The sequence below is a fragment of the Micromys minutus genome (assembly GCF_963924665.1).
Source record: "Micromys minutus genome assembly, chromosome: 13".
Taxonomy (NCBI): Eukaryota; Metazoa; Chordata; class Mammalia; order Rodentia; family Muridae; genus Micromys; species Micromys minutus.
This window is the reverse complement of record NC_137982.1, coordinates 58353011-58368416: the sequence shown is the minus strand read 5'-3', so window position 1 is coordinate 58368416 and position 15406 is coordinate 58353011. Positions and strand designations below refer to the sequence as shown.

Genomic DNA, 15406 nt, shown 5'->3' with positions numbered 1-15406 from the left:
TAATTCTAAATTTCACAAAAAGATGTATTTATATTTACAGATGTGTATTACACCCCACCATCTTAGAAGAGTTAAACTAAACTTTAAATAATAACAAATAAGCAACACTCAAAAGTGGCAGATGGTTGAGGAAAACTGCAGCACTGTAGCACAGTTCATCCTACTGGGATTTTCAGATGTCCCTGAGTTGAGTGGTTTTCTTTCCCTGCTTTTTCTTCTCATTTATGGAGTCACTGTCTTAGCCAACCTGGGAATGACTACACTGATTCAAGTCAGCTCTCAACTTCACACACCCATGTACTTCTTTCTCAGCCACCTGTCCTTTGTGGATTTCTGCTACTCCTCCATCATTGTGCCTAAAATGCTGGCTAACATCTTCAATAATGACAAAGCCATATCATTCCTGCCATGTATGATCCAATTCTACCTATTTTGCACATGTGTAGTCACTGAAGTCTTCCTGCTGGCTGTGATGGCCTATGACCGCTTTGTAGCCATCTGCAACCCACTACTATATATGGTTATTATGTCCTCAGATCTACGTATGTTACTGGTGTCTGGCTGCTACCTGTGTGCATCAGTGTGTTCTCTGATTCATTTGTGCTTAGCCCTTGAGATCCCATCGTTTAAGTCAAATGTGATCAACCACTTCTTCTGTGATCTGCCCCCTCTCTTGAGCCTTGCTTGCTCTGATGTCACTATTAATAAAGTGCTCCTATTTGTTGTAGCCACCTTCAATGAGAGCTTTAGCATTGTGGTTATCTTTACCTCCTACTTGTTTATCCTCATCACCATCTTGAGGATGCGCTCTGTAGAGGGGAGACGCAAAGCCTTTTCCACCTGTGCCTCCCACCTCACAGTCATCATTGTCTTCCACGGGACGATCCTTTCCATTTATTGTTCTTCCACTTCAGACAACAGTAGAGATGCTGACAAAGTAGCCACAGTGTTCTACACTGTAGTGATTCCCATGCTCAACCCTTTGATCTACAGCCTTAGAAACAAGGATGTCAAAGGTGCTCTCAGGAAAGTTGTGAACTCTAAGATATATTCCCAATGAATGTTTCATTGTCAGGATACATAGTCAAAGGTAGTTATTGGCAGAGTAATTACTAAAGGAACAACATTTGCTGGCAATAGAAATAAGATACATGACAGTTCTGTGTGATTTTTTTTTTTTTTGGTTCTGTTTTCTGACTCTTAAATTTAAAAGTTTGTCATTTTTTAGATTCCAAAATTTAGAGTCCATTTCATAATTTGATTTAAATTTGTTACTTATGTTTCTTGTCCTACTACAACATATACATTTACAGTTCATTTTCTAAAGCTCTTCTTAAATCTAAAAAAAACAACCAGATTTTGTAAATTTTTCAATTTTACTTTGTATTCATAATGGACATTATTATCCATTTCAGTATCAAATGTCTATCATGCACAATAGTTTGGGAGCTTTGGAAGAAAAGGAAATTGTGTTCAGAATATATTTTATGTGAGAAAAATCTATATTCAATTAGAAAAATGCCAGTTGAAGTTTGTCACTTCAGAGTACTTGAAAGGGTTTTGTATTTCCTCTATTTACTATTATCTTTTACGATTTTCTTCAAGTTTCTGGATTATTAATTTTGTTGTTGAGAGTTCAGACAAGGTAATAGAACCCTCTACTTTCAGTTTCGGAAAAGTAAAACCAAGCATATATGCTGTACAGATTGTTCATTGGGTGTGGGCATCAGTAAATTGTTCTTAAATAAGAGTTTGTGCCAATACAATTTCAGTTGAAATAGACTTTCAGAGTTTCTGTTTGTGTAAATAGCCACAATCATATGCACACCCATAGAGACAATACATACTTAAAGTCACAAAAGCACCAGAATATCCATACAAACCTGCACACATTTCTGCATATGCATACATACTCAAATAAGCATATACAAATGCACATACACATGCATACACACACATGTACACACACACACGCACACATACACATTCACATACATACTTATTAATATGTGTACCTGAATACACATAAACATCTGCATGCTCACAACTTCTCACTATATTTGGCAAATACACAACACACTCTATTCTACATCAGACATACTTGCACATGTATATTTATTGAGGCATTACTCTAAAAAAATGGAACAAGAATCAGCTCAGATAACCAATATGAGATGAGTACATATAGAGAATAAAAGATGGCACTTATAGAGAGTAAATTTTCATTCAATGTAAAAAATACAATTAAATTCTTTGTATGCAGACAGACAAAACTGGAGATAATATTATTAAGAATTAAATAAACATGCAATGTTTATTTCACATGTAAGTTCTAGATTTGAATATTTATAATTTGAATATATATTTGTGTGAATTTCCTGAACTTTTATAGCATTAATATGATACAATAAAACAATTGTAAGTTGGCAGGACCAGAATCAGATGAGGGTAAGAGTCTATATAATATAAAAAATTAGAAGGAGGGTTATTACAGAGAAGGTGGATAACAGTGTATGTATACCATTGTACAGAAAAGGTTAAAGAAATAATATCAGTAAAGAAAATATAATTATATAAAACATAATAAAACATACTGCTTTGTACGACCAGTACACACACTGATATAAAACAAACATAGCTTATTAAATTTTCACAGTCAAAGAAAAGACACCAAGAAAAGAGGAGAGTAAATTTTGTGTACATATTAAAGTCTGTTCAAGACTTTAAAAAATAAAAAAAAAAAGATCAATTAAACTTCCAAAATATATGAATATGCAGTAACTCTGGAATATATTTAACAATGAATCAAATTTGGCTGTTACTTGAAAAAAATATATATCTACACATGTAAGATTTTAATAATGCAGAAATCACAAAAAGGGGGTAGAATAGGTCTCAAGTATTAAATTCTTATTATTCACCTAATCCACATATTTTATAAAAAGTAAACACTATCTAAAAAGTAAATCTACAGTTCCCAAAGGTTAAGGACTAGTGAGAAAGAGATCTGAGCAGCCAGGGAGCAGAGAGATCTCAGCTGATTGCGCACAGAAAGCACACACCGGCCCTGCCTGATCCAGGGACCAGGAACCCAGCATTGGGACCTTTGTTCCCAGCCAGAGGCTTTGGGGCACACCAGTGGAGATCCAAGGACACAGACCAGGTACAAGGGAAAGACAAGAAAATGTCACTGACAACAAGATGTCAAGAGGAGAGCAAAAGAGCATATCCCAAGAAAACCAAGACAACCTGGCAACACCAGTACCCAGCTCTCCCATCACAGCAAACATTGGAATGAGAAACACTCCAGAAAAAGAAGACGCAGACCTAAAATCATACCCCAAGACACTGATAGAGATCCTTAAACAAGAATGGGAGGAAAAGCAAAATGAATCAGAAGCTTTTAAAGAGAAAAAAAAAAAAAAAACACTCAAAGAAATCAAAGAACTAGAGGAAAACAGAACCAAAGAGATTAAGGAATGGAAGCAGGAATTTAAAATGGAAATTGACACAATAAACAGAACACTAAAAGAGATAGCCCTAGAGGTAGAACACCTAAAAAAGAAATCAGGAGTCACAGAAGCAAGAATTTCCAATAGAATACAAGAGATGGAAAAGAGAATCTCGGGGGCCGAAGACAACATTGTAAACATAGACAAAACAGCCAGAGAAGATGCAAAAACCAAAAAGCTCCTAACCCAAAATGTCCAGGAAATCCAAGACACAATGAGAAGACGAAACCTAAGGATAAGGAATAGGAATAGAAGAGGAAGAAGAATATCAACTAAGAGGTACAGTAAATATTTTCAGAAAAAATTGTAGAAGAAAACTTCCCTACACTTAAGAATGGGATGACCACGAGCAAAAAAGAAGCCTTCAGAACTCCAAATGGGTTGGACCAGAAAAGAAATTTCTCCCGACACATAATAGTCAAAACACCAAATGCCCAAAGCAAAGAAAAAATACTAAAAGCAGTAATGGAATAAGGTCAGGTAACATATAAAGGGAGACCAATCAGAATCACACCCGATATCTCAACAGAAAATATGAAAGCTAGAAGAGCCTGGACTGACATCATGCAGACCCTAAGAGAGCACAAGTGCCAGCCCAAGCTGCTATACCTAGCAAAACTCTCAATCAACATAGATGGAGAGATGAAGATATTTTAAGACAAATCTAAATATACACAATATCTGACCACAAACTCAGCACTAAAATGAATTATAGGTGGAAAACTAAATACGATGAGGGAAACTACGACCTAGTAAAAACGAGAAAACTCCTAAGCAAGAAAACCAAAAGAATAAAAAGACACAGACACAACTCAACCTACAAAAGCAATAATAGCAGGAAACAAAAACCACTATTCCTTGATATCTATTAACATAAATGGACTCAACTCCCCAATAAAGAGACATAGGCTATCAGACTGGATACATTAACAAAACCCATCATTTTGCTGCATACAGGAAACTCATTTCAGAGACAAAGACAGACACTATCTCAGAGTAAAAGGTTGGGAAAAAACTTCCAAGCAAACAGCCCCAAGAAGCAAGATGGAGTGGCTATTCTAATAACGAATAAAGTAAATTTCCAACTAAAAATTATCAAAAAAGATAATAAAGGACACTTTTTACTCATTACAGGGGAAATCTCTCAGGAGGAACTCTCAATCCTTAACATACATGCTCCAAATACAAAAGCACTCACATTCATAAAAGAAACCCTACTAAAGCTCAAAAAATACATTTCACCCTACACAATGATAGTGGGAGACTTTAATACCCCACTCTCACCAATGGATAGACCATAGAAACAGAAACTGAACAAGGACACTGCAAAACTAGCAGAGACTATGAACCAATTGGAATTAATAGATATCTACAGAACATATCATCCTAAAGTAAAAGAATACATATTGTTTTCAGCACCTCATGGCACCTTCTCGAAAACTGACCACATAATTGGACACAGAATGAGCCTCAATCGATATAAGAAGATTGAAATACTCCAATGCATCCTCTCAGATCACCATGGACTAGGGCTGGTCTTTAACAACAACAACAACAAAAATAAGCCCACATACACTTTGAAACTAAACAATTTTCTGTTAAACAATAGCAGGTTCAAAGAAGAAATAAAGAAAGAAATTAAGTATTTTTAGAATAAAATGAAAATGAAAACACAACATACCCAAACCTATGGGATGCAAGGAAAGCAGTACTGAGAGGAAAACTCATAGCCCTGATCACTTCCAAAAAGAAACTGGAGAGAGTATACATCAGCAACTTGACAGCACAGCTAAAAGGTCTAGAACATAAGGAAGCAGATATACCCAAGAAGAGTTGAAGGCAAGAAATAATCAAACTTTGGTCTGTGATAGACCAAACATAAACAAAAAGAACCATTGAAAGAATCAACAAAACAAAGAGCTGGTTCTTTGAGAAAATTAACAAGATTGATAAACTCCTAGCCAGACTTACTAGAGGGCAAAGATAGAATATAAAAATTAACAAAATCAGAAAGGAAAGTAGAGACATAACAACTGAAAGTGAGGAAATTGACGAAATCATCAGATCTTTGTACAAAAGCCTATACTCCGCAAAGATGGGAAATCTAGAGGAAATGGATAAATTCCTAGAAATTTACAAGATCCTAAAGTTAAACCAGGACCAGGTAAACCATCTAAATAATCCCATAATACTTAAAGAAATAGAAGAAGTCATCAAAAGCCTCACAACCAAAAAAAAAAGCCCAGGTCCAGAAAGGTTCAGTGCAAATTTTATCAGATATTTATTGGGGACGTAACACCAATATTCTACAAACTATTCCACAAGATAGAATCAGATGGAATACTACCCAAGTCATCTTTTGAGGCTAAAATAACCCTTGTTCCTAAACCACAGAAAGACCCTACAAGAAAAGGAAACTTCAGACCAATCTCACTTATGAACATCGATGCAAAAATACTCAACAAACTCCAGGCAAACCGAATCCAAAAACACATAAAAACGGTCATTCGCCATGACCAAGTAGGACTTATCCCTGGGATGCAGGGTTGGTTTAATATAAGGAAATCCATCAATGTAATCCACCATATAAACAAACTCAAAGAACAAAATCACATGGTCATCTCACTAGATGCTGAGAAATCATTTGACAAAATTCAACACCCCTTCATGTAAAAGTCCTGGAAAGAACAGGAATCCAAGGTCCACTAAAATAAGCGACTCGACAAGGCTGCCCACTCTCCCTCTACCTATTCAACATAGTACTGAAATTCCTGGCTGGAGCAATTAGACAGCAATAGAAGATCAAGGGGATACAAATCGGAAAGAAAGAGGTAAAAACATCACTTTTTGCAGATATCTTTGCAGATATCTTTGACATGATAGTGTACTTAAGTGACCCCACAAATTCGACCAGAGAACACTTACAGCTGATAAATAAGTTCAGCTAAGTGGCTGGAAACAAAATTAACTCAAACAAATCAGTAGCCTTCCTATATTCAAAGGACAAAGATGTGGAGAAAGAAAGTAGGTAAAAGATACCCTTCACAATAGTCATAAAATCTATGAAATACCTTGGTGTGACTCTAACTAAGCAAGGGAAGGACCTGTATGACAAGAACTTCAAACCTCTAAAGAAGGAATCGAGAAGGATCTCAGAAAATGAAAAGATCTCCCATGCTCATGGATTGAAAGGATCAACATTTTAAAAATTGCCATCCTACCAAAAGCATTCTACAAATTCAATGCAATCCCCAACAAATACCAACCCAGTTCTTCATTGAGTTGGAAAGAGCAATGTGCAATTTCATCTGTAACAACAATAGACCTAGAATAGCAAAATCCACCCTCAACAACAAGAAAACATCTGCAGGAATCACTATACCTGACCTCAATCTATATTACAAGGAAATTGTGCTGAAAACTGCATGGTACTGGTACCAAAATAGTCACATGGATCAATGGAATTGAAATGAGCCCTCACGTATATGGTCACCTGATTTTTGACAAAGGTACCGTAAATATTCAATGAAAAAAGGACAGCCAATCCACCAAGTGGTGTTGGTCCAACTGGCACTCAGCATGCAAAAGAATGAAAATAGACCCTTTCTTATCTTTTTGTACAAAGCTCAAGTGTAAGTGGATCAAATATCTGCACATAAAAGCAGATACACTGAAACTATTAGATGAGAAAGTAGGGAAAACCTTAGAACACATAGACACAGGAGAATTTTTTCTTAACAAAACACCAATGGCTCAAGCTCTAAGGTCAAAGTTTAACAAATGGGACTTAATGAAATTCCAAAGTTTCTGTAAGGCTAAGGACATTGCCAAGAAAACAAAATGGCAGCCAACACAATGGGAAAAGATCTTTACCAACTCCACATCAGATAGAGGCCTAATATTCAAGGTATACAAAGAACTCAAAAAGCTAGATACCAGAGAATCAAACAGCCCTATTAAAAAATGGGGTACAGAGCTAAACAAAACATTCTCAATTGAGAAATATAGAATGGCTGAGAAACATCTAAGGAAGTTCTGGCCATCCTTAGCCATCAGGGAAATGCAAATCAAAACAACCCTGAGATTCCACCTGACACCAGTCAAATTAGCCAAGATCCAAATCTCAGATGACAGCAGATGCTGGTGAGGTTGCGGAGAATGAGGAACACTTCTCCACTGTTGGTGGGGTTGTAAACTGATAAAACCACTCTGGAAATCAGTCTGGCGATTCCTCAGAAAATTGGACATAATACAACCTGAAGTTCCAGCTATTCCACTTCTGGGCATATACCCCAGGGACACTTCAAAATACAACAAAGATACATGCACCACAATATTCATAGCAGCTCTATTTATAATAGCCAGAATTTGGGAAGGACCCATATGTCCTTCAGTAGATGAATGGATACAAAAATTGTGGTACATTTACACAATGGAGTACTGCTCAGCCATCAGAAACAATGACTTAAAAAATTCTTAAGAAAATGGTTGCATCTAGAGAATATCATCCTGAGTGAGATAACCCAGTCACAAAAGAAATGACATAATATGGCAGTCACTGATAGTGGGATGCTAACCCCAGAGGCTCAGACTGCCCTAGGAACACCTCACAGACTGTATGAAGTTCAAGAAAAAAAGAAAACAAAATGAAACAAAACAAAACAAAAAAAAAATCATTCTCAATCTTTACACACCAAAAAAACATTGACTAATCCGGGTTACACCCAGTTTTACATGGACTTTTTGCTCATTGTAACTAGTAAGTCCTTAATGCAGAGTATCAAACCTTAAAAAAGAGAAAAGAAGCCAAGAACTGACACAATTGTATTTGTGTACATTCATGCAAAAATATTTTAATTTTTTTTATATCTTTGTTTTTAAAATAAAGTTTATTAAAAGGAAAACAAAAAAAAACAAATAAGTAAATCTAAATAAAAACATAATAAGGTGAAATGTTAATAGTAAGCTTCTAATATTTATGGTTATAAAAGAAATACAAAGGCTTATAAAATGAATAAACATAATCTTAAAATGTTTTTTATTTATGTCTTTAAATCTAAGGTAAGTGGAAACCTCCCAAAAAATTTATGTGATACATCTAATAGGATACTACACAATGTGTCTCCCAGGGCTACTCTCCATAGATAATCTCCCAGTTTATTATTGTGGGACTCTACACTTCAATGTGCATAGTTTGATTATATTTCTAACATCAATTAAAAATAAATTAGTGGATACTATGTTTACACCAACAACATTGCATCTGACTTTAAAACAATCCATTAATTATGTACAATATATCATTATTTTATATTAAATGAATGATCAATTTGAGTAGTTTTGAGGAAAAAGGTAAAAAGCCAGGTATAACCAAATCTCAATGATCTTTATGCTTTAGACTTCAGGCATTTGCTTTTGTTTTGATTAACAATGAAGATGTAAAGAAAGAAAGAAAATCTTATGCTTAAGGAACAGGAAAAAATTATCTCAAGATATAATATATAAAAGAATACTTTGATAAATCCTTTAAAAATAAAATATTCAATTAGTTTTAAACAGTTATGCATAGACTATTAAGAATTGGACATATTATTTGTGTCAAATTACACTATTACATTTTAATACAGCTTGATGTATATATAAACATACACAGATGCTAAGCACACATATTTTAAGGCAACCTTGTATACTTAGGAAAAGACCAAATGTGAGAATAGGTGATGAAATATGCCAGTGTTATGATCTCCCTCAGTACACATGGTATCTATTCTCCCAAAATTTCAATGCCTATTATCTGTTCTTTGTCAAATGAATTTACAAAACAAAATGATAAATAGTATTTCTTTAACAGAGGTCACATATTTTTACTGTATGTCAGGAAGAAATGTTGACCTCATTCAGTTTTGTAAAGTTGAACCATGACAATGATGATCTTTAGTTTATTATTGGTGTAAAGGAGAATCAAGGTATACTCACTATCACATTTCTCTTTTGTGTGGGTGATTTCTATGGTGACTTCAGACTCCTTAGTGAGTCTAGGGTATATCATTAAAATAAGGGAATATCCATGTGATTTATTCTCATATAACACAGAGGTAATGCTTAGATGTGGCATACATTGTTCATCAAGAAACTTCAAATAAATTATGTTATATAAATACACAATGAATTGCACTATTGAATATTTCTATTTTATATCTCATTACATCAATAATTTAATCTCAATAGGGAGTATTTTCTTCTTGCCACATTAATGTCCCACTGAGACTTGTGTTTGTTTTCAGTAGGTTAAGATTATAGGCTCTAGGGATTCAGACTAACACATAAAAACTGGATTTTCTGCAGTGACATCTTTAGAAGCAGAAGGAAGTATATAATGTTTGTTTCACAGGTTAGTTTGTTGGATATTTTTAACACCACCGATTTCGGTAGAATAAGCTGAAATAATAGTTTCTGAGCATTAAAATTATCATTATTTTATCTATGGGATAATATTAAAACATTTATAATGAAAAGTTTGTAAAGGAAGACTACTGATTCATAAACCACTGCTATTTTGTGTCTATGCATGGCTTCTAGAATATGTATTAATAGACAGCATGCTTTTGAAATGTGTGTTGGGTAATATGTCACTTCCATGGTAATAGAAAATCCTGGCAGGAAATATTATCAGCTTAATCTAAGGAAAGCCACTGGGAAGTTATTGGTCTAAGAGGGAAACCATGTGAACCAAGGAAGTGAATGCTTGTTCCTACATATTATATTATTCATGTTTGTCCTAAATTCATCTAGTCAATCTGGTAAAGGCTGTTTGGAGATTTTGCTTATGGTCATTGCAATACTCAGTTTAGCAGTAAATAACTCTTATAACTGTTCATGTAGAAGCATAGACAAATGAACCATGCTGAAGCAGAAGAGAGGGGATTTATTTCAGTGTTGAAATAGGATGCCAAATATGGTCTTATACAGGAATTCCAGCTGTGGCTCCATTCACAGTTTAGTCTACATCACAGTTTGTTTAATGTGTTTTGTGTGAAATATCAGTATACTTGTGAGATCAGAAGCCTTCCAACAAGGTATCACCAGACTTCCTCCATATTTTGAAAGAAAAGTTTTCTTTGCATACTGATTAGTATCATCCTGTATCACATTCCTAGATTAAAAGAAGCAGTGCTTGTGAGGCAATAAGCAAGATTTTTTTAATTGTACATTATCTTATCTTAAATTTCAAGTGTTATTCCCTTTCCTAGTCTCCCCTCTGGGGATCCCTCTATCCCATCTCCCCTCCCTCTGATTCTTGGAGAGTAATCTCCCACTCACACACCCACTCCTGCCTACCCACATTGACATTCCTCTGCACTGGGGAAACAGCCTTCACAGGGCCAACAGCTTCTCTTCCTATTGATGCCCAATAAGGCCATCTTCTGCTATATATATGGCTGGAGCCATGGGTTCCTCCATGTCTATTATTTGGTTGGTGTTTTAGTCTTTGGGAAATCAGGGTGTCTGGTTGGTTGATATTGTTCTTTCTATGGGGTTGCAAACCTTTTCAATTCCTTCAGTCCTTTCTCCAAATCCTGCACCAGGGACCCTATTCTTAGTACAGCGGTTGGCTGAAAGAATCTGCTTCTGTATTTGTAAAGGTTTGGCAGATCCTCTCAGGTGACAGCTATATCAGGATCTAGTCACCATGTAACTCTTCCTGTTACACATTTTCAAAATAATGTTTTTCTTTTGTTCTAAATTCAATGAAAAAATAGTCATTTTTGTACATTTGAGGAATTAACATTTTCAAATCAGAACAATGACCTGAATTTAAAATAATACACATTAACTAGTCTACCTTCAAGTCTTTGAAACCAACTGAAAGATTTAAAATAAAATTTGTTTTTTGTCTTCTCTACAATCTTTCCTCCAAAATTTTCTGTTTGGTGCCCCAGCACACAATGCCTCATGCATTTTCTATCTATCTATCTATCTATCTGTCTATCTTCTATCTATCTATCTATCTCTCTCTCTCTCTCTCTCTCTCTCTCTCTCTCTATATATATATATATATATATATATATATATATATATATATATATATATTCATCCATCCATCTATCCATCCATCATCTATCTATCTATCCATCCATCATCTATCTATCTATCTATCTATCTATCTATCTATCTATCATCTATCTATCTATCTAATCTATCTGTGTATATGCTTCATTTTCCATTTTATTTTTCTGTATTTTTGGCTTTATATTTTACAAATTTAGATAATCAAGTACAATATTTTTCATATCTATTACAACATTTTTCAGTCACCCTAAATTTTCTACTTAATTTATAAATTTTAACACCTTGAAACATTGAAAATTATCAGCAGGCAATTGTTACAATACTTTGTCTACACCTTTGATTAATTTCTCCAAGAAATCTAAACCAATATAGTTTTAGAAATAAGCTAAAGAGCCATCAATATAAAATTGAAAGTAGTAATCAAAAATTAAGCAAATCAGTGTGTAAACCATCTGAGGTAATTCTTGTCTCAGAGATTTACTGCTGAATAAGTTAATGTTTCCTAGTTCTCTCTGAATTCAGGCTGCATGGCTCAACCCCACTGATCTGGTTGAAAAATTCCTCTCCAAGCAGACAAATTAACCCTGGATTTTCATGATTGGCCTTAGACTATCCCTGGGAATCTGTTCTAAAATTCTGACTCTTTGTCATTCTTTTCTTCCTTTTTTCTTCACTTGCAACCTGCCTTTGTAAAACTATTCTAGTAAAATTGCCTCCTATTTTCCTTTCTATCTCTTTCTGAGTCTCTCTGTTTTTCTATGCACAGTTTTCTTAAGTCATCTATATTTATCTGTGTCAGAAAATTGAACATACACTATTTCAGATTCATTCTGTCCAATCTGTATCTGATTCTGCACTTTGTCTGTTCCTCAGTTAGACAGAGCTTCCAAACATGATTGCTTCCTTCTACAAATAACCTCACCTACATTGTTTTCAATTAATTGTGTATAATAAGGATGGCTCTGCATTGCAGCTTGAGGGCTTAAAAATATATGCTGTGTCTGAATTCCAGCTAGATCATGTAGCCCTAACAGTCTTTAAATGTGATCTACTGCCAAAGGAGAAGTGCGGCTGCATTAAATTTGTCTATATCAGAGGGTTATTTCACAGACGTAAATCATATAGAATTTGTATCCATTCTTACATTTTAAAACATAGGAGCAAATGACTCATAACAATAGTTGTGTAAGTTTCTATAAAGACTTAGTGAAAGTTACCTTGAAAATTATCTCTCATGGACTTAATATTTACAACATTGACTGAGGAAATCTCTGGGTAAATGAATTTGAATTTCAGAGAACATGGAGTAACTAAATGAAAAACACATTATGCTACTTCTTTGTAATTTATGTATATGTTTGCAATTCAGATAAAACAAATTGAAACAATTTATTACAATTCAGACGTTTTGTACTGGTGTAATTTCTGATTTAAACTGTGGATTTTAATGACTTTTTTTTAATCAAAATATCAGTCAATGCTAAATTTTACATGAACATTTTCCAATACATTTACAGGTATATACAACACAATTGCATTTTAAGAGAGTTTATATTGCATTTTAAAATATAAAATGAAAAATAATAAAGATATATTTTCAAGCAACACTCAAATGTGACAGATGGTTGAGGAAAACTGCAGCACTGTGGGACAGTTCATCCTACTGGGATTTTCAGATGTCCCTGAGTTGAGTGGTTTTCTTTCCCTGCTTTTTCTTCTCATTTATGGAGTCACTGTCTTAGCCAACCTGGGAATGACTACACTGATTCAAGTCAGCTCTCAACTTCACACACCCATGTACTTCTTTCTCAGCCATCTGTCCTTTGTGGATTTCTGCTACTCCTCCATCATTGTGCCTAAAATGCTGGCTAACATCTTCAATAATGACAAAGCCATATCATTCCTGGCATGTATGGTCCAATTCTACCTATTTTGCACATGTGTGATCTCTGAAATCTTCCTGCTGACTGTGATGGCCTATGACCGCTTTGTAGCCATCTGCAACCCACTACTATATATGGTTATTATGTCCTCAGATCTACGTATGTTACTGGTGTCTGGCTGCTACCTGTGTGCATCAGTGTGTTCTCTGATTCATTTGTGCTTAGCCCTTGAGATCCCATCGTTTAAGTCAAATGTGATCAACCACTTCTTCTGTGATCTGCCCCCTCTCTTGAGCCTTGCTTGCTCTGATGTCACTATTAATAAAGTGCTCCTATTTGTTGTAGCCACCTTCAATGAGAGCTTTAGCATTGTGGTTATCTTTACCTCCTACTTGTTTATCCTCATCACCATCTTGAGGATGCGCTCTGTAGAGGGGAGACGCAAAGCCTTTTCCACCTGTGCCTCCCACCTCACAGTCATCATTGTCTTCCACGGGACGATCCTTTCCATTTATTGTTCTTCCACTTCAGACAACAGTAGAGATGCTGACAAAGTAGCCACAGTGTTCTACACTGTAGTGATTCCCATGCTCAACCCTTTGATCTACAGCCTCAGAAACAAGGATGTCAAAGGTGCTCTCAGGAAAGTTGTGAACTCTAAGATATATTCCCAATGAATATTGTATTGTTTGATGCATGACCAAAGGTAGATACTGGCATAGACATTAATAGATGAAAAAATGTTTGCCTAGAAGTTGTTGAAATGTCCATGTTATTCTTAGTGACTCTTTTTCCTTTGTCAGTATTGTGACTCTTAAATTTACTATCATAGCACTTAAAAGTTTAAACTTGCATAGTAATTTCATCATTTAATTTAAATTTGTTAGTTTTGATTCATATTATACCAAGGTAATCATGTTTCATTGTTTGTAAAGTCTTCTCAAATCTAATATGGATTATGCAAAGTTTTAAATTTAAATTCTGTATCTATAATGGACATTATTATTTATTTTAATAAAGTATGCATATAACTTACAGAAAAAATAATGACACTAACATATTTGCATATACTAAATGAGAATATCATATATATTTGGTCATAATTTTATTTACTTTGCTCTTCCATGTGTCTTTTATTTTTTGCTTCCACTCGTTAAATGTTACTATAACAATGATTACACTTAAAATATTAGATAATATGCAATCATTTACAAAACTCCTTCAGTAATATTTATTTATGAAAATAATATTTAATTACATGATGTGAATATATAGAATGTGATAAATTCACATGTGTGCACAGTGCACAAAGAATGTAAGAATCTTGGGCCTTCTGAAGCTATAGTTAATCTTATACACCAGATGTGAGTCATTAGAATTTAGCTGAGGTACTCTGGAAGACCATAAATCTGTCATAAAAAATGAACCATCTAAAGAGTTTCTTTACAGAGTAGAAAGCATACACTTAAAAGCTCACTTTCTCGATTAAATGAGTTTTAGTCTTCTTCTGCCTATTGAGAAATGCCATTGAAGACAGAAATTCTGAACTCTTTTTCTCTGCTTTATATTTAATCCCATGCTCATGTTAACTCATTTACAGGTGAAATACTTGTAGTCAGCTCCATTCATGCTCTATGCATGCTCTATGACTCCTTGTAAAAATCACATATCATTACAGGATAAAATGTTATTTCCAAAATTCCCATGTTTTCAAATTTTTTTTAGTAATATTGAAAAATTTAGTTTGTTAAGTATATTTCTTTGTTCATAGACATCTCTCTTCTTGTATTTAAATTTTATAGGAAATTAACTTAAGTTCAATGAAGGCAAATTACTGTCTTGAATCTGATTTCTCTTTGTCAATAATTTTTACTTATTGACTTTTAAAGTTTTGTACATGAACCTATAAACTATAGGGACTACATGTGATAGAAAATATAC

At 34.4% G+C, this 15406-nt stretch overlaps 2 protein-coding genes across 2 annotated transcripts; both read left to right on the top strand.

Moving 5' to 3' along the window:
• Positions 1–121: 121 nt before the first annotated feature.
• LOC308429018 (olfactory receptor 5L1-like) lies at positions 122–1060 on the top strand (the record flags this gene model as incomplete). Its single annotated transcript, XM_080927664.1, has 1 exon — positions 122–1060. The coding sequence occupies one exon, from the start codon at positions 122–124 to the stop codon at positions 1058–1060; it is 939 nt and encodes a 312-aa protein (XP_080783790.1).
• A 12143-nt stretch (positions 1061–13203) lies between these two features.
• LOC308429012 (olfactory receptor 5L1-like) lies at positions 13204–14142 on the top strand (the record flags this gene model as incomplete). The annotated part of the gene is made up of 1 exon (XM_080927659.1): positions 13204–14142. One exon carries the CDS (start codon positions 13204–13206, stop codon positions 14140–14142), a length of 939 nt encoding a protein of 312 aa, XP_080783785.1.
• Between the last annotated feature and the right edge of the window lie 1264 nt (positions 14143–15406).